Source organism: Oncorhynchus kisutch, linkage group LG23, assembly GCF_002021735.2.
Source record: "Oncorhynchus kisutch isolate 150728-3 linkage group LG23, Okis_V2, whole genome shotgun sequence".
Taxonomy (NCBI): domain Eukaryota; kingdom Metazoa; phylum Chordata; class Actinopteri; order Salmoniformes; family Salmonidae; genus Oncorhynchus; species Oncorhynchus kisutch.
The window spans coordinates 36,507,225-36,526,897 of record NC_034196.2 but is presented as its reverse complement, the minus strand read 5'-3'; the positions used below and the strand labels follow the sequence as shown (position 1 = coordinate 36,526,897).

The window sequence follows — 19,673 nt, the reverse complement described above, 5'->3', positions numbered from 1 at the left end:
GCAATTCTACATGAAATGAAGGATGGAGGCATATTTGAAGTGTATCACTTGAACGTGCTGTTTGTGTGTGATGTTTCGCTAGACATAAAATACCCCCTGTATTTTTCTATTCGAAGGGTACGACACAGACTTCTAGACATGTTTTGTGGTTATCAAGAAGGGGATTTTCTGTTGCCTAAAGGCGGGTGAGTTTACAGAGAAAAAGTAAACGCATGTGCAGTTGTTTTTTTATTTGCTTGCGAAGCGCATTGTCTTTTGATTGGATCGTTCTTCATACACTGAGAAGAGGGAAAGGTCATGTTTTTTCATTGTAAACGTTTCTTTTTTTAACAATGTGTTACAATGTAACTAACAGTATCAACGTTTATTAGGCTACAGACTATATTTAGGGATGCATGAAAATAATTCAAATAATTGAAAAGTAGTGCAGCAAGCCTAAAAATAATATAGAATTAAATAGTGATTTAGATATTTATCTCATCTTCCTCCCAAATTGTTTTGCAGTCCTTAACCACGTGCATTGGATAAATCTTAACTATAATTTGTGAGTCTGAAGTGGATATGTTGAAACAGGGGTGCCCTATGGACTTAGTCAAAGGTGGCATTATTGATTTTGGGGAAACTAATTTGGTGGAATGTGTGAGAGCCTCATAGCTTGGGTAGGCTAAACAAAAAATATTCAATTTAAACCAATGGATTGTGTAAGGGATAATCAACAAGGGACTCTGGAAAATAATTAACTCATAGCCCCTGGTTGATTATCGCTTACTTGGGATGTGACAGAGCTAGGCTGAGAAGCCTGTCCCACCTATGCAATGGTAGGGAAAACAATGAATGGTAATATACCAATTAGACCACCTATGCTTTCTCACGATGTTTTCTGGTATGGCAGCATGGACCGTACTGCTAAATGGTCCCTTGTCATAACTGTATGGAACCGAGAGGAGAGGATCAGAGAGAGATCTGGCAGGGCACACAATCTGTTTGCCAGCCAGCTCCTCTCCTACCTGCCCTCCCCTTCTCGGTGTCTTCTTCATCTGGCACAGGGCCTCTGTCAGAAGCTACAAACTGGCGACCATGTCTGTAGTGTGGCATACTGACTACCTTTGGTGGGAGTTCCATGGGTCAGTATGTTCTGTGTACATGTGTTCTTTGAGAGAGAACCTAACCTCATCCCTAGGCTATTGTGCACAGAGGTCTGGAGTGTGAGACTAGAGAGAACCTATCCTGTAAGTAAACATGGTGGGACTGGTTGCTTGTCTATTGGTTGAGTGTTGAGTTTATTTAACCAAAGGTTCACTGCTTTGAGTGCTGCTGTAGTTAAAAATATGTTTTAGCTTTCTTGAGGAAGAGGCCACCAAGGATGGGTTAAATAGATGTCATGGGATGCTGATCTCTATAGAGAGTGGATAGGCTTGCCTGGGGATGTCGTGTTTATGTCATGGGATGCTGATCTCTATAGAGAGTGGATAGGCTTGCCTGGGGATGTCGTGTTTATGTCATGGGATGCTGATCTCTATAGCGAGTGGATAGGCTTGCCTGGGGATGTCGTGTTTATGTCATGGGATGCTGATCTCTATAGAGAGTGGATAGGCTTGCCTGGGGATGTCGTGTTTATGTCATGGGATGCTGATCTCTATAGAGAGTGGATAGGCTTGCCTGGGGATGTCGTGTTTATGTCATGGGATGCTGATCTCTATAGCGAGTGGATAGGCTTGCCTGGGGATGTCGTGTTTATGTCATGGGATGCTGATCTCTATAGAGAGTGGATAGGCTTGCCTGGGGATGTCGTGTTTATGTCATGGGATGCTGATCTCTATAGAGAGTGGATAGGCTTGCCTGGGGATGTCGTGTTTATGCCATGTGGGTCTGATATTCCCTGCTAGTAATGCACTTTATATTGCATTTAGCACAGAGGGCGAGGAAGGGTTATATTTTGAAGAATGTAAGTAGCGTTTTTCTCTTTTCTAGTCTTTGGAATATGTGGGAAATGTTTTGCATTGTAGAGATCATGTTCATTTGTAGCCTATTGTCTGGTAGCACATCACATTATACCAGAAAATACTTGTTCAACTTAACTTTCATGCAAACATTCATACTGGGCACTGACTGTCTATTATATTTTATGTTGCTCTGGATAATATTGGCTTCTAATCGAAATGTAATGTGAGCGAATTGAATCAATCACCTAAGCAAACAACTAGAAAGCTATGCTGTCTCTTCTCTCTACCCCGGGAAGTAAGGTTTGGATGATAGGCAAGCTGTGATATAATTGTTTACATCCAAACAGATACTAAGTGACTGAATGGTGATGATACAAATCATGATACAAGTATTTAACCCTGTGTTGATGCCATCATTGTCTCTGCTACCTCTTCATTGGGCTGTGAGTGGATTGCATTGTTTCGACTAGATTGCATCATTCCAAGCAAAGCATTGTGATGAAGTGATCAAAACATACTCATGCTTGTGTAAGTTCCCATACATGCACACTAAAACGTGTATGTATTGTTGCCATACACATATGGTCATTTCCATGTAAATGAACCCATGAGCACCGACATGACTTAATGAACCCATGAGCACCAACATGACTTAATGAACCCATGAGCACCAACATGACTTAATGAACCCATGAGCACCAACATGACTTAATGAACCCATGAGCACCAGCATGACTTAATGGACCCATGAGCACCAGCATGTCTTAATGGACCCATGAGCACCAGCATGTCTTAATGAACCCATGAGCACCAGCATGTCTTAATGGACCCATGAGCACCAGCATGTCTTAATGGACCCATGAGCACCAGCATGTCTTAATGGACCCATGAGCACCAGCATGTCTTAATGAACCCATGAGCACCAGCATGTCTTAATGAACCCATGAGCACCAGCATGTCTTAATGGACCCATGAGCACCAGCATGTCTTAATGGACCCATGAGCACCAGCATGTCTTAATGGACCCATGAGCACCAGCATGTCTTAATGGACCCATGAGCACCAGCATGTCTTAATGGACCCATGAGCACCAGCATGTCTTAATGGACCCATGAGCACCAACATGTCTTAATGGACCCATGAGCACCAGCATGTCTTAATGAACTCATGAGCACCAGCATGTCTTAATGGACCCATGAGCACAAGCATGTCCATGATCACCAGCATGTCTTAATGGACCCATGAGCACCAGCATGTCCATGATCACCAGCATGTCTTAATGGACCCATGAGCACCAGCATGTCCATGAGCACCAGCATGTCTTAATGGACCTATGAGCATCAGCATGTCTTAATGGACCCATGAGCACCAGCATGTCTTAATGGACCCATGAGCACCAGCATGTCCATGAGCACCAGCATGTCTTAATGGACCCATGAGCACCAGCATGTCTTAATGGACCCATGAGCACCAGCATGTCCATGAGCACCAACATGTCTTAATGAACTCATGAGCACCAGCATGTCTTAATGGACCCATGAGCACCAGCATGTCCATGAGCACCAACATGTGAAGTTCATAGGAGAATGTCAAATGAAAGCTACGAGACTCATTTTGAGAAGTTTTAAGGCACAAACACATGAATCTTCCAACCATTATCCCAAAAAATTGAAGTAGGAAAGACTTTGATTTGTGGTCAAACAGATGGAAAAGGGGTCTCAGAAAACATCTACCAGGAAAAAGTCTGAAAAGGTGTTCGAAATGCATCAAAACACAATTTTGAAGTGAAGACCCCTGCCAACTAATATCAACACTTCTATTTAGTTTTGGTGAAATTATTCTGCCTTCTGTAAGTTTAACAAACATTGCCTTGTGCCTTGAAATTCTGTTACTGAAAATACACATACAGACATCCTGAGTGGCGCAGTGGTCTAAGGCAGTGCTTGAGGCATAACTACTGGCCGTGACCGGGAGTCCCATAGGGTTGCGCACAATTGGCCCAGCGTCCGGGTTTGGCCGGGGGGGCTTTACTTGACTCATCTCGCAGGCACTGTACATGAAGACACTGTACGTGAAGACACTGTACGTGAAGACACTGTACATGAAGGCACTGTACATGAAGACACTGTACATGAAGACACTGTACATGAAGACTCTGTACATGAATTTAACCTGGACGCATAAAAAAACAAACTGTTACCAAACTTTGCATCTGCCTAGTTCTTCCAGTAAATGTGTTTCTGTAAAATGTTCTGTGTAAATTGTTAAAAGTATTCCTTATATTTTGGAATTACCCATATACAGTATCGTTGTGTTTGTGTGTTGACAGAGCAAAGCTAGCCTCTCTCTTTGAACTGGATCAGGCTGCCAGTCAGGGCAACGAGTCCTTCCAGTTCAGAGCCCCCAAACAGCCGAAGAAAACCCCCACCGCTCTGAGTAAGATACGTCTGAGGTCCTGTTTAAACACTGGTGAAATCCATTCTGTCCTTCCTCCCTTTGACGTAAACACTGATCCGACATGATTGGATAGAGGGAGGTTATGACTCCTCTAGACAGCAGGAAGGATGCATTTCTTCAGTATTGTGGCTTGTACAGTTTAAACAGACTTCAGACCACGTGTAAACGTTAATGCAATTCTTCCAATACATCATTAATGGATTGGTGCAAAAGTTCACGTTATGGAAGTGTTTGAATATGGTCTGCGTGGTTTTTGTTAACTCTGTGTGCATTTTCAAAGGCCCATCTCCTCAAAAGCCTGCACCAACTCCTTCTGTCCTTTTGGCTACTGCTGTTCATGCATTCCGTTTGTGAGTATGTCCACCAACAAGCACCTGAAATCCATATCACTAGATAGTTGATATGTCTCAGAGTTGAATGTGTATGTGAGTCTGTCCATTATTAGTGTGCTTGAGGTGGTGCGTGCGTGAGAGAATATGCGTGTGTTTGTTGTTGTGTTCACAGGTCCTGTTTGATCTTGTCGTCATGGTTTTGTGTTTGCAGTGTGAATGGCCAGTACACAAAACAGGGGAAGGTGGGAGCTGCTATCCTGGGAAATCATCCAACCAGAGAGGTACTTGAGCTGTGAATGATATGTAAAACTGGTTTCCATTAAGAATAAACAAACTCCAGGTGATGTGAAGAGGAAGTCTCCATCTCTTTACATTCAGTGCTTGGACTGAAATGGGTGCTGGTTCTCATTTTGAGTGCTGTTTTTATTTAGGTGCTGGAGCTCTGCAATGTTTTTAAAGTGAATATTCTGTAAGAGGTGCCGGAACTCAAGCAGTAGAACATTTGAGGTGCTTGTGAGCTCCGCCCCAAGTCATGCACTGTTTATATTTAATCATATGCTTTTCCAACTCAATTAATGAAGGGTCTTGTATTCTGCTCTAACCACTTCATAAGAAATATGTGACTCAGTTAATTGTATGATCTTGAGATACTCTAGACTGTTTTAGTGTAGAGTGAAAAAGGCTCATGATAAATTGTTTTAATTTGACTTGATACAGTAATAAATCTATGGCAGTGATATAAACGTTTGTATAAAAAGGTTGTGTAAAACATAATGTAAACCTGCCTTTGTAACTACCACATAAATAAATGTTATTGTAAAGTGGGACCCAAGTTTATTCTGTTCATGCACACGTCACGTTTGTGTTTGCCAAGTCATGTGTCTGTCTGCTTCATCTCATCTTGATTGTTTTCTTCAGTACATGATCCTGCTTTATGGCAGCGAACAGAAACCAATCACAACTGCCAAGATCCATCTAGGATTCATCTTCACAGTGAGTAGTACATCTTCCCATGATGTGTACATACTTGTGTAGTTTTAACTGTGTGGTGTGTTTAACTAGACTATATCAGTTTTAACTGTGTGGTGTGTTTAACTAGACTATATCAGTTTTAACTGTGTGGTGTGTTTAACTAGACTATATCAGTTTTAACTGTGTGGTGTGTTTAACTAGACTATATCAGTTTTAACTGTGTGGTGTGTTTAACTAGACTATATCAGTTTTAACTGTGTGGTGTGTTTAACTAGACTATATCAGTTTTAACTAGACTATATCAGTTTTAACTGTGTGGTGTGTTTTAACTAGACTATATCAGTTTTAACTAGACTATATCAGTTTTAACTAGACTATATCAGTTTTAACTAGACTATATCAGTTTTAACTGTGTGGTGTGTTTAACTAGACTATATCAGTTTTAACTAGACTATATCAGTTTTAACTAGACTATATCAGTTTTAACTGTGTGGTGTGTTTAACTAGACTATATCAGTTTTAACTGTGTGGTGTGTTTAACTAGACTATATCAGTTTTAACTGTGTGGTGTGTTTAACTAGACTATATCAGTTTTAACTAGACTATATCAGTTTTAACTAGACTATATCAGTTTTAACTGTGTGGTGTGTTTAACTAGACTATATCAGTTTTAACTAGACTATATCAGTTTTAACTAGACTATATCAGTTTTAACTAGACTATATCAGTTTTAACTAGACTATATCAGTTTTAACTAGACTATATCAGTTTTAACTGTGTGGTGTGTTTAACTAGACTATATCAGTTTTAACTAGACTATATCAGGTTTAACTAGACTATATCAGTTTTAACTAGACTATATCAGTTTTAACTAGACTATATCAGTTTTAACTAGACTATATCAGTTTTAACTAGACTATATCAGTTTTAACTGTGTGGTGTGTTTTAACTAGACTATGTCTGATTTGACTTCTCAGGTTCAGCCAGGTAACTATGGAACATTCTACGATGACCTGAGGCACAACTGGTCCCTGATGTTTGAGTCTGAGAAAGCTGGAGTGGACTTTTGCAAAGAGGTGAACGACAGAAGTATTTTTTTTCTTTGCTCATACTGGACAGATATACACGGAGTGTACAAAACATTAAGAACGCTTTCCTAATATTGAGTTGCACCCCACCCCCTTTGACCCTCAAAACAGCGTCAATTCGTCAGTGCATGAACTCTACAAGGTGTCAAAAGCGTTCCACATGGATGCTGGCCCATGTTAACTACAATGCTTCCCACAGTTGTGTCAAGTTGGCTGGATGTCCTTTGAGTGGTGGACCATTCACAGGAAACTGTTGAGCATGAAAAAGCATTGCAATTGTTGACACAAATCGGTGCGTCTGGCACCTACAACCATACCCCGTTCAAAGGCACTTGTCTCAAGGCTTAAAAATCCTTCTTTAACATGTCTCCTCCCCTTCATCTACACTGACTTGAAGAGGATTTAACAAGTGACCTCAATAAGGGATCTTAGCTGTCACCTAGATTCATGTGTGCATAATGATTTGTACACTGTGTATATAGATCTCTATATATGGCTCTGGAGAAACAGATGGGTAGACGCATGGATAGTTGTTTTATTGAGTTATTTGCACACAGTAAAAATCCATAGACTTTTTTAATGTTTAAATCTTTACCCACCATTACAGCTGTGTGTGGCCAGATGGAACAGTGAGACCACTGTAGATACACTACTGACCCAGGACCTGCTGTTAGGAGAGGGACCAGCAGTGGACTATGGTGACACGGTAGAGGTGGCCTTCACAGGCTGGCTTCTACAGAACCACAACATCGGACAGGTGACAAATAACTCAGAATACAGCCAAAATAATTGTGCTGTATTTGGAGAAAATCAACTGGTTCTGACAAAATGAATAAAGGCTCAGAAAAGCTCAGAGCATTGGGCAATTTGATTTGTGGCTTTATCAATTTATTTATTTTTTAAATACAAAAGATCAGAATATATTCAAACATTGACAATATACTGAAATTTTAGATGCTTTTGATTTGATTTATTATGATCTCTTTTAGTCCCCATTTGGACTAATCTTCCAAGAGTCCTTAACATTAAAATACAATTTATAATACGAACACATTTCTACATATAACACACTATTACAAACATACATAATATACTAACATAATGACCCAATAAATACTCAATCTAAAAAAATATTCATTCTTCATCTACTATAGTCTCACAACATTTATTTGTATTATATTTAAATCATTTTAAAATCATGTTTACATTTATATATTGAAAGGTTTCTGGTTTGCTCAGTTAATTTATTCAATTTCTTTATGGCTCTAAATTAAAATGTTCTTTTGCCTATTTCTCTTTTCTGTCTGGGCAATGCATAGATGGTGGACAATCTATTCCTAGTATTTACAGAATGTCTGTATCTTAACCAACTGAATACCGTTGTGAATAGAACTTGGCCGTATTAAATGATGTATATTCTTAAATAAAATAAGCATGTTCCTTTCAATTATCTTAATGATTGATGACCAACCAAGAACATTGTGCATGACTGCAACAGAAGAACCATATCTTAAAACAATCCTTGCTGGATCCTATATTTGCACAATGCACCCTTCCTCACACGGTGCTCATTAGTTTACCTAATGAGCATCGTGCTGGCAGAATTTATGACTCAAACATTCTGACCAGTAGCTTAGCCTAGTATGGTCCTATACTCGTCATGTCAAACAGACTGACAAATGCTGATAATAATGAGAATAACCACTCCATTGTACAATTTGGGAATTTAAGAGTCTGTGACTTTGAATGTAGAGATGATGAGAAGGAAGATTTCACCATTAGGATTTGGGCCACGGTATGGATTTGCAGTCAGTGAAAGAGTAGATATAAGACCAGGCCCCCACATCATAAAAGGAGACCTGACCCTCCTCACAATCCATATACACCCCTGCCTTCTGTGGTGTGTCTCTCAGAAAGATGGGGACAGGGTAGGTGTCACTGGCTTTGTACTCACACCCATACCTCTGCATAGTCCAGTATCCATTCTGAGGCCTTAATGTTATATCCCTCTTCCTGATGACAGACTCACTGGCTACTCCTAAATCCTACTCAGTATTGCCTGTAACCATAACATTCATAGTAAAATCTCCCTGAAGAGAAGCCCTCATTTCCAAGGACATTGACAAAATAATCAAACCTCTCTGGGTGGTTTGGGAGTTCATGTAAGGGGGTGCTGTATCAGGGTCCAGGGTCACATCTACTGCTGAATCCCCTCCAGCTCAACATCACCAAACCTCTTCACTTCACTCATAAGTGTCTCCTCCAGCTGAGACACAGCTCCCCAGACAGAGATCACTGTGAACACTGATCTCAGACCAGTCCTTGGTGGGTGGAGGGCTGCACAGGAATGGGAAGCTCTGGAGGAGTTGAAGGTGGCCCTCAGTGTGTGACAGCTGCTCCAGCTCATTGCTTCTCCTCTGTAGCTCAGCGATTTCCTGCTCCAGCTCCTTAATCAATGATTTCTACCTGGCTTCTATCAATGGAGCGAACCAGAGCAGTGAAGACCTGCACAGTGTCTCTCTTTCCATTTCTCTTGCTGAGATCTGAGTTTGATCTCCTCAACCTTACTATATCTTGATAGCATCTTCTGGTCTACCTCTGCCATAACCTTTCCTAGTTTAGCCATTTTCTCTCTATACTCTTCTCTAGAGGGACAGTGTCATGTGGTCTGTTTTCAAGCAAAACACATGCAGACATGTCTGGTCACTTCAACAGAACAGATCCAGGAGTCTCTCGTGCTACTTACGCATCCTGTCTTCCAGGTTCTCCACAGGGTCGATCAGCTTGTCTCTTTAAACCGGTGACTCTCTGGGGCTCCAAGTGAGTCTCACGGAAAGATGTCAGACACCAGGCAGGACTTCAGGGCCTTGAGCGTTGTCCCAGTACAGATGTCACAGGAAACTTCTAGGGGTTGAGCAGAGTTTTGGGCTGGGCCTTGGGTGAGGTCCTTGGTCTAAGCTGGTGGCTTTCCCTTGAACTGACTTCCTGAACTGAGTAGCCATCTCAGAAATGAGAGTATTGATGCAATGCTCCGGTTTCCTGTCAAATTTCTCCAAACACATGGGACGCCGGCAAGGGTCACTAGTATCCCAGTACTCTTTGATACAGGCCATGCAGAAGTTGTCCACATGGAATGGCTACTGGCTCAGTGAACACATCCAGACACGTAGAGCACAGGAAGTGCTCCTCAGACAGCAGACTGTCGGAGGCGGCCATATCTAAACCGAGACCAAAGGTGAAACCATTATCAGTCAGTTCGAGATCATTTCAGTTTGAGTCAACATGGTACGATATTGCGATCCCTATGTGATCGTAACAAATCGTGACACATGGATCCTAACCAATTGTAAAGCATGGTTTTACCTTTACAGGGCAACATTGTGCACATCCTTAGATATTCATATGATGGGTCTTCATTGACAAAACCACAAAATGCTATAGAACAGAGGGATGGGGCTGGATAAATTTAACCACCAAATTATATCTACTATATGGAAAAAAAACTAAAGGACGAGGTCAACATGATAGTATCTAGACAATTTGAAGCTGTACATTAATGTATGTTTATGACATAGCTTACAAACAATGGAGTAAAGCAACCTTATATTTTGGGTTATGATCGAGTTATCATGAATCAGCGGCCATAATGTATATAATTCATAATTTAAAAAATAGCTGTGAATATCACAGGACCTTAAACATATGAGACAAGCAATAGAGTTTGCCGACCTCTGTCGGGAATGTCTCTGTGCTTTCAAGAGGCCCAGATAAGGCTGACCCTAGTAAATGTTTTATCAGAGAGGAATAGACGAGGCCTAGTTAAATCTTTAGATTTTCTTCTTTGCAGGGAAGTTTAATAGAACATTGTTGTTCCCACCCACTTTTCTCTTCCTTGAGCACTTCACCCTTTACATGGCTGAACTCCCTCCCACCTTGTTTACTATTGTCTGGAGAGAGTCTAAATGGCATGGATTTTAAAACAAGAATTTTAGTTGTTGTTTTTTTCCAGTGAATGTGTTTTGTGTGACTGTCCTATTTCTCTCTTTCTCTCACTCACTCACTTATCCTCTTCACAGTGCATGTCAATGCCAATTTGATCACCATTCAGCTGAATGTATTATTTTGTTTTCTGTGTGTCAGATGTTTGACTCCAACGTGGGCAAAGACAAGCTGCTGAGAGTGAAACTTGGCACTGGCAAAGCCATTAAGGTAGGTTGTAGAGCAGGCTGGTGGGAGGAGCTATAGGAAGACTGGCTCAATGTAATGGCTGGAATGGAATATATGGAACGTAGTGGAAACCACCTGTTTGACTCCGTTCCAATTATTCCATTACAGCCATTAAAATGAGCCCATCCTCCTATACCTCTTTCCACCAGCCTCCACTGGTGTAGTGGTCAACTCAGCAATATGACATCACCACACATAGTGAGGCAACTTCATGCTTACAGAAAAAAATGAATGTTTCTCTCTCTCTCCTATCTCTCTCTTTAGGGATTGGAGGACGGGATGTTAGGGATGCAGAAAACTGGGCGTCGCCTCCATATTGTGCCCCCCACCCTAGGCTATGGGTCAAAGGGCATCCCCAACCACGTCCCCTCCTCCAGCACACTGGTCTACAATGTGGAGATTCGCCGGGTGGGCGCACACACATTCACACATTCAGTTTCAAACAGCAAACAGTATCTCACTGTAGCCATGTGGAACTGTTTGTGTACCGAAGCTAGAGGGCGTAATTGGCTAAAGATGGCTGTCTAGATGTTCTAACTCTGTGGGATGTATTTAGGTGAAGTTTGCTAAGGACAGTGGGTCGGAGCGACAGAGTGGGCGATTAACCACCAACTCTCCCTCCCCAAGTGTGGACAGTCTGGGCTTTGGGATGTCCCCTCAGTCTCAGCCCCCCAGCTCTATCCCAGCAGAGCCCAGGTATGTACCACTACCTTCACTGTTCCTCAGTGGGGGAGTTAGGAGGCTTTTTATTTGGGGGTCAGATGTCAGGTTAACTATTTGACTTTTCTGCCAACAGGGGAAAGCCTCTGAATGTGAAATCCAATTCAATAAATGAGCAACTGATGGTGAGTGTTATTTTCATTTAGTTTAACTTCTTTGCATGCTTTCACACACACATTTTCACTCACAATTGCGCACACATGCTCGCTCGCTCACTCACTCACTCACTCACTCACTCACTCACTCACTCACAGTCAATCAGATACAATCTCTCTCAAACCGTATTATCTTACACACAGCTGTCGGATACAGCCAAAGCCAAGTTGATCTCTCATATGGCCAAGATGGGTCAGCCCATGCTGCCCTTCCCAACAGGAGCCATCTCCGCCCAGCCAGACCACAGTGACTCCAAGACAGAGGTGGGCTCCATAGTGTGTGTGTGCACCTTCTGTTCGGTATAGAATTGTGCATTCCCACAATTCCAGTTTTTGACCAAGTCAATACTTTTACTTTGGAACCTGTTTGCCAGGTATGCTGGAAAAGGAGTACAACCTACAAACCGTTGTCATGTTTGACACCCATGACAGTGCCACTGACCTGTTAATATTCTTCTGTGTCTGTATCTGTGTCACCCTGCAGGACCCAAGTGAATCTCACCCTTCACATCACTGTCTGTTCCCCCAGCCCGTCCAGATGTCAGCTGCACCCCCTGTCCATGCAGGTAAGACCTCTAGTTCAGTGTCCATTTACGTCCATATGTTTGGTAGATCCACCAGTCATTTGCTTATATTCAGGGTTATATTTTCTGTTTCAGTGCCTGAGGTCGTTGTGCCAACTGCTGCCCAGCAACCAGTGTTTATGGAGACAGTGGTCCCACAGGCTGTGGACTGTGGTGGGAGCAGTCATGCCTTCCAGGTATTGCATTTGAATTGAATAACCAATATTGATCTCCAAAGGGGAAATTTGAAATGATACAATATGCTTACCCCCCCCCCCCCCCTCCCTCACAGCCATACCCATCCTTTCAGTCTGCCTTTGGTCCGTCCTACCTTGGTCAGTTCCACCCTCATCATGCAGTTTCATACCAGGGTAATGAAAATACAATTTTCACTGTCACCTTGTCTAAGTGCAGTATAGCAGACATACTATTGTAATATGTTTTCAAGCTTTTATCTAAAACAACATTTGACCCATCTAGCACCTAGTGATGTCCCTTCCTTGTTGATGACAGAGGTGCGACAGCACAACACTGAGATCGGACAGGCTGTGGGGAAAATGGCAGATAAAATCAATCTGTTGGTCTCCAAGGTCAGCAGTGGACTTGTTTGTAGTTCTGGTAACACTTTCTTGTATTGCATTGTTTTGCGTATGACCTCATTTCTTTTAATCTCATAATGATCCTGTCAAACGGAGACATTATAACAAGTAACAAAGCATTGTAACAGTTTTAAGTCATGTTAACATATTTTATACCAGGTGGATGAGCTCCAGAAGCATGGTGGCGGCAACTCTCTGGGTCTGTCCTCGGTGTCCATGGAAACAGCCATGATCCTGCACAACATCCAGAGAATCACCCAGGTCAGTCATCTGTCCCACTAATCTACAGTGTCCTCCTCCTTTTCTGCTCTCCCTCATTCTGCACTGGTCTGAAAAAAGGATTATTGTCCTGGTCTACTGTCCTTCAACTGCGCTGGTGTGGGGAAAAGGATTCTTGTCCTGGTCTACTGTCCTTCAACTGCACTGGTGTGGGGAAAAGGATTCTTGTCCTGGTCTACTGTCCTTCAACTGCACTGGTGTGGGGAAAAGGATTCTTGTCCTGGTCTACTGTTCTTCAACTGCACTGGTGTGGGGAAAATGATTCTTGTCCTGGTCTACTGTTCTTCAACTGCACTGGTGTGGGGAAAAGGATTCTTGTCCTGGTCTACTGTCCTTCAACTGCACTGGTGTGGGGAAAAGGATTCTTGTCCTGGTCTACTGTCCTTCAACTGCACTGGTGTGGGGAAAAGGATTCTTGTCCTGGTCTACTGTCATTCAACTGCACTGGTGTGGGGAAAAGGATTCTTGTCCTGGTCTACTGTCATTCAACTGCACTGGTGTGGGGAAAAGTAGGACGGGTGAAAGCAATTACCTGATAGGTATTGACCATTGCATGGAACGGCATAACTTCTCCATCTGGGTTCCACAGGAGAACTTGTTTCTAAAGAAGGAGGTTCTGGAGAAGAGCACCCGAGTGGAGGAGCAGAACTGGAAGATCAGAGAACTCCTCGAGCAGAACCAGAGGTTTGAGTGTACAGTACTGTGTGTGTGCTTGTTCAATGAGTTCTGTAGATTTCAAATAAATACTGTATATATATATATATATATATATATATATATATATATATATATATATATATATATATATATATATATATATATATATATATATATATATATATATATATATATATATACAGTACCAGTCAAAAGTTTACACCTACTCATTCAAGGGTTTTTCTTTTATTGTTACTATTTTCTACATTGTAGAATAATAGTGAAGACATCAAAACAATGAAATAACAAATATGGAATCATGTAGTAAGCAAAAGAGTGTTAAACAAATCAAAATATATTTTTATATTTGAGGTTCTTCAAAGTAGCTACCCTTTGCCTTGATGACAAAGTAGCTACCCTTTGCATTCTTTCAACCAGCTTCATGAGGAATGCTTTTTCAACAGTCTTGAAGCAGTTCCCACATTCTGAGCACTTGTTGGCTGCTTTTCCTTCACTCTGCAGTCCTACTCATCCCAAACCATCTCAATTGGGTTGAGGTCGGTTGATTGTGGAGGCCAGGTCATCTGATGCAGCACTTATCACTCTCCTTATTGGTCAAATGGCCCTTACACAGCCTGGAGGTGTGTTGGGTCATTGTCCCGTTGAAAAACAAATGATAGATCTATTAAGCGCAAACCGGATGCGTATCACTGCAGAATGTTGTGGTAGCCATGCTGGTTACGTTTGCCTTGAATTCTAAATAAATCACAGACAGTGTCACCAGCAAAGCACCATCACACCTCCTCCTCCATGCTTCACAGTGGGAACCACACATGTGGAAATCATCCGTTCACCTACTCTGTGTCTCAGAAAGACACGGCGGTTGGATCCAAAAATCTCATATTTGGACTCATCAGACCAAAGGACAGATTTCCACCCGTCTAATGTCCATTGCTCGTGTTTTTTGGCCCAAGCAAGTCTCTTCTTCTTATTGGGGTCCTTTAGTAGTGGTTTCTTTGCAGCAATTTGACCATGAAGGCCTGATTCATGCAGTCTCCTCTGAACAATTGATGTTGAGATGTCTGTTACTTGAACTCTGTGAAGCATTTATTTGGGCTGCAATTTCTGAGGCAGTTAACTCTAATGAAGTTATCCTTTGCAGCTGAGGTAACTCTGGGTCTTCTTTTCCTGTGGCGGTTCTCATGAGAGCCAGTTTCATCATAGCGCTTGATGGTTTTTGTGACTGCACTTGAAGAAATTTGCAAAGTTCTTGACATTTTACGGATTGATTGACTGACCTTCATGTCCTGAAGTAATGATGGACTGTAGTTCCTCTTCGCTTATTTGAGCTGTTCCATAATATGGACTTGGTCTTTTACCAAATAGGGCTATTTTCTGTATACCACCCCTACCTTGTCACAACACAACTAATTGGCTGAAACACATTAAGAAGGAAATAAATTCCACAAATTTTACTTTTAACAAAGCACACCTATTAATTGCAATGCATTACAGGTGACTACGTCATGAAGCTGGTTGAGAGAAGGCCAAGTGTGTGCAAAGCTGTCACAAAGGGTGGCTACTTTGAAAAATCTAAAATATATTTATAACACTTTTTTTGGTTAGTACATTATTCCATATGTGTTATTATTCTAGAATGTAGAATATATATATATTTTTAAATCCTGGGTAGGTGTGTACAAACTTTTGACTGGTACTGTATAAAAATATTTTATTTTAACAGGAAATATATTACAATTCATACATATCACAGTCAATTTATTTATAATTTGCCAAGGAAAAGGTTTGGAAACCAAAGTTGAAAAAAATAAACATACTCATAGTTTACATGTACACACATCAACACCTCCGCCTCCATATGATTCATCTCATGAGGATAATGTAGAACTCTCATTACTTACACCAATAGAGGTTTGTCTCTAGTGGTCCACCGCCCTGCAGCACCCCAAACCTAACACACCCATACTTCAGGATCTTAGTGAAACATGTGTACTAGGCCAGAGCCAGAGTGACAATCCACAGGACGGTAGACCCCCGAGGCCAGGACAAAGCGGCCTAAAGAGGTATCCACCCTGACATGGGTATGTTTTTAATACCGACTCCTTTTGTCTTACGGTATTCAATACAAGGCCTCCACACCTTATGAAAGTCACCTGGTATATTCTTAATCTGGTAATAAATCAAATGTAGTGGGTCATGGCATTTCTACCTTCCCATTGTGGGAGGATAACCAGCCTTCCCATTAATGTCAATGCATTTCTTAGCCGCTGTGAATGCTAGGGTAAGGTTACACAGTATTTCCAAGCAAATAAAACAACGGGAAGATAGAATGTGAATCTGTAGACATCCTGAGCTATAAACAAGATGGTGTGTGTGACAGGTGTATGGAGCAGAGTAGTTTACTGTTGGAACAGAGGAAAGATGTGCTGAAGACCAGCAACCAACAGGACCAGACCAGCCTGCTGGAGGCAGAGCAGGACAAGGTAGGAAAGAGCAGAGGAAACTTACTACACTCACACAGCGCAGGAGAGGGAGAGAGAGTCTCATATGCACACACACTTAAGTCCCTCCCCCCACCTCTCTCTCTGTGTCTCTCTCCATCTCAGCCGCACCTGACAGAGTACCTAGCCGCCTCCACCCTGGTCTCCAAGCTTCAGCTGGAGTCGTCCTCTCTGCAGCGCTCTGTCTCTGACCTGCAGACCCAGCTCAGCCAAGTCCTGCAAGACAGGGACAGCCACTGTACTCAGTTCAGCTCATTAGAGAGACTAGTAGAAGGTACAGGACTGGCAGAACCACTGCACTTGGATCTGTTTATTTGAGAGACTACACAATTTTGAATATCTTTTGAGTTGTGTCCAGCGTGCTGGGTGGGCAGGGTTTAAACTTTTGGGAATGTTCTATTGGGTCATTACACCATGCTAACTAAAGAGGTGTGTGTGTGTGTGTGTGTGTGTGTGTGTGTGTCCGTACAGGGCTAAGGAAGGGGGAGGGGAGGGTGCAGGCCCAGTGGCATACAGAGAAACTGAAACATAAAGAGATTCAGCTGACAATCACCAACACGGAGGAGGAGCTACAGGACCTGAGGGCTGGGAAAGGCAACCTGGACAAGGTGTGTGTCTGTGGAGACGAGCAGGCGGGACCAATGGGTATTATCAGGCTGCAATACCACTGTCCCACATGGTGCCAGTATTCTTCTAATAACTGTTTGGTATAAAAAAGAATCCCCTGACATTTCTTCTATAGAATATAGTACACTTACCCAATTCTGAATATACCCCTTGTTCCCAAAGTGTGCTCCCTTTCACTCACTCCTCCTCATTCATACTAATCCAATGTTTTTAATTCATTTGAGTGGGAAGAGGTATAACCTCTGTCGGAGTCCCCATCACACTTCACGGAAGAGAATGGGAATTAGACTTTGGTCTTGATCTTGTAACACTGTCGGTCTCTGTCAGATGCTGTCGGAGAGGAAGAGGACGTGGCAGTGTGAGCATCAGCGTCTGTCTGAGGAGTTGGAGGAGGCGAGGAGAAGCAGCCAGAAGGAAACTGACCACCTGAGGGCCAGGAGAGGAGAAGTAGATCAGGGGGAACAGGTATATACACACACACATTAATAATTATTTGCATATAATAATGCTTAACAGTATGTAAAGCATTAAACCTGCAGGCTTTAAACATGTGTTTATCTAAAGGTGGTTCTGGATATGGACTGGCAGCATGGTGGGTATGAGAAGGAACTACATAGCCATGAGCTAGCAGAAATCACACAGCAGAGAGACATTCTGGCCAGGACACTGTCAGAACTACAGGAACAGGTGAAGGACATACTGAGTGTACACACTCCCTAAACATTAGGAAATGTAAACGATTCAAACAGTTGAATTCCAATGCTCTCTCGCTCTCAGTATATGGCAGCACAGAGCAGGGCAGAGACCACCAGGAAGCAGCTAGAAATGCTATTGGTTGAGCAGGAGAAGAGGCATGCCCAGCAGCCCAATCAGGATGCAATGGCAGAACAGGTGAGTGTTCCAACATTCACCTCAGACTAGTCTGTACATGATTGGAGTAGTGTTTCTTAATCCTGGTCCTGCGGACCCACCATTTTAGTTTGTCCCTAGCACTATACACCTGATTCCACTAATCACCTCATCAAACCATTAATTAGTGGAATCAGGTGTTTAGTGCTTGGGCAAAAACTAAAATGTCTCCAGAAATACAGGAGTAGAGAAAGCAGACTTTGGGTGGGTGGGTGTTTAAATTTGTTTAAATCTACCTTTGCTCTAACAAACTACTCCAATGAGCAACACCAAGAGAAATTGACTTCCAGCTTCTATATTGCTCTCATTCCTACCTCTCTCTGATCAGTGATTGTTTCAATGGTTTCCGTGTGTTCCCTCCAGGTGAAGAGAGTGATGAACGGAGTGTTCCATTCTCTGAGAGGGGAGTTCGGCCTGCACCAGTCATACCAAGGAAGCGATGTCCTAGGAGTCATGCTTAGCACCATCAAGGTACAGTGCAACCAATACCTGGTGTTTCCATTTCACATTGCCCTGCAGATAGGGAGGCTGCACCAACAGTTGATAATCGCTGCTTATGGGTGGTGCCCATGTTAATCCTTTTAACACCATGGGTTGTCCTGCACCAGTCATTTGAATCCAGAGTATGACATTGAGCATGTTGTTAATGTAAACAAGGAAAATATGTTGTGTTAACGCTCCCCATCCTATAGAGTGTCACCCTGGATCTGCTAACAGCCCACAATCCAGAGGAAGAAGAAAAGGTGGAAGAGGAGAAATGGACAAAAGCTGTAGAGTAAAATAGGAGGGATGATGATGATACAGAGATGAATCGATCCAATGGATCAATACAAGAAAAAGAGGACAGTGGAGTTACTCAGACAGCCTGGACCTCTATTGTTAGGTCCTTGTGGTCTGAGGCTCAAGTGGAGGAAGAGTCCATCAATTCGGAAGGCCTAGAAAACAAGGCTGAAGACACACCAAGTACATCCAGAGAAGAAACACCTTCTAAGGCTTGAACTGGCTCAGAGAATGGCCCAATGCAATCATCTCTCATGGTTCTTATTGAGGAAATGTCTTGTCAAGTACAGCCTCTCGCAGTCCAAATTGACCAATCAAAGTAGATGGAAGCTGTACCTCCCCCACCATTGTTTAATGGAAGCTATACAAATGCATTTATTAATGTCCACATTTGTTTTATACCATGTTTATTCATTAAAAAAAACATTTTTATTTAAACTGCCTACCCTGGCTAAACCCTATAACGACGCTGGGCCAATAGGGACTCTCAATCACGGCCAGTTGTGATACAGCCTGGAATTGAACCAGGGTCTGTAATGACGCCTCTAACACTAAGATGCAGTGCCTTAGACTGCTGCGCCACTCGGGAGCCCCTATTAAACACCTTATTTTGAAAGTGAGATTTTCTTGGACAGTATAACACAGTATGTTCTGGGAAGCTACAAAATATGTTTTACAAGCCTCATCCCTACAACTTCATAAAATATTTGTTTTTTGTCTTGTAGTTCAGGACTTCATGTCTGAATTAAATGATCACTTTCGCATTTTTGATTTGCGACCAGAGTACTATCAAAATGTAATTAACATTTTATTCAATAAATGTCAGTGCATTAAACGACTAAG

The 19,673-nt window shown here is 42.2% G+C and overlaps 1 protein-coding gene across 2 annotated transcripts; it reads left to right on the top strand.

Annotated features, from left to right (window-relative positions):
- The first annotated feature begins 7 nt into the window (after positions 1 to 7).
- fkbp15a (FKBP prolyl isomerase family member 15a) lies at positions 8 to 19,606 on the top strand. 2 transcript variants are annotated; one of them, XM_020457457.2, is made up of 26 exons: positions 8 to 185; positions 4,273 to 4,379; positions 4,681 to 4,750; positions 4,944 to 5,013; positions 5,651 to 5,725; positions 6,682 to 6,780; positions 7,400 to 7,549; positions 10,933 to 11,001; positions 11,284 to 11,427; positions 11,576 to 11,715; positions 11,816 to 11,864; positions 12,039 to 12,158; positions 12,379 to 12,460; positions 12,554 to 12,654; positions 12,750 to 12,828; positions 12,938 to 13,047; positions 13,216 to 13,317; positions 13,925 to 14,019; positions 16,394 to 16,496; positions 16,620 to 16,788; positions 16,986 to 17,122; positions 17,469 to 17,606; positions 17,706 to 17,828; positions 17,919 to 18,032; positions 18,414 to 18,521; positions 18,743 to 19,606. In XM_020457457.2, exons 1-26 carry the CDS (start codon positions 16 to 18, stop codon positions 18,827 to 18,829), a joined length of 2,811 nt encoding a protein of 936 aa, XP_020313046.2. In that variant the 5' UTR covers positions 8 to 15; the 3' UTR covers positions 18,830 to 19,606. The 2 variants fall into 2 exon arrangements, with proteins under 2 accessions (XP_020313046.2, XP_020313044.2); XM_020457455.2 differs by having other exon boundaries at positions 16,394 to 16,788.
- Positions 19,607 to 19,673: the final 67 nt, after the last annotated feature.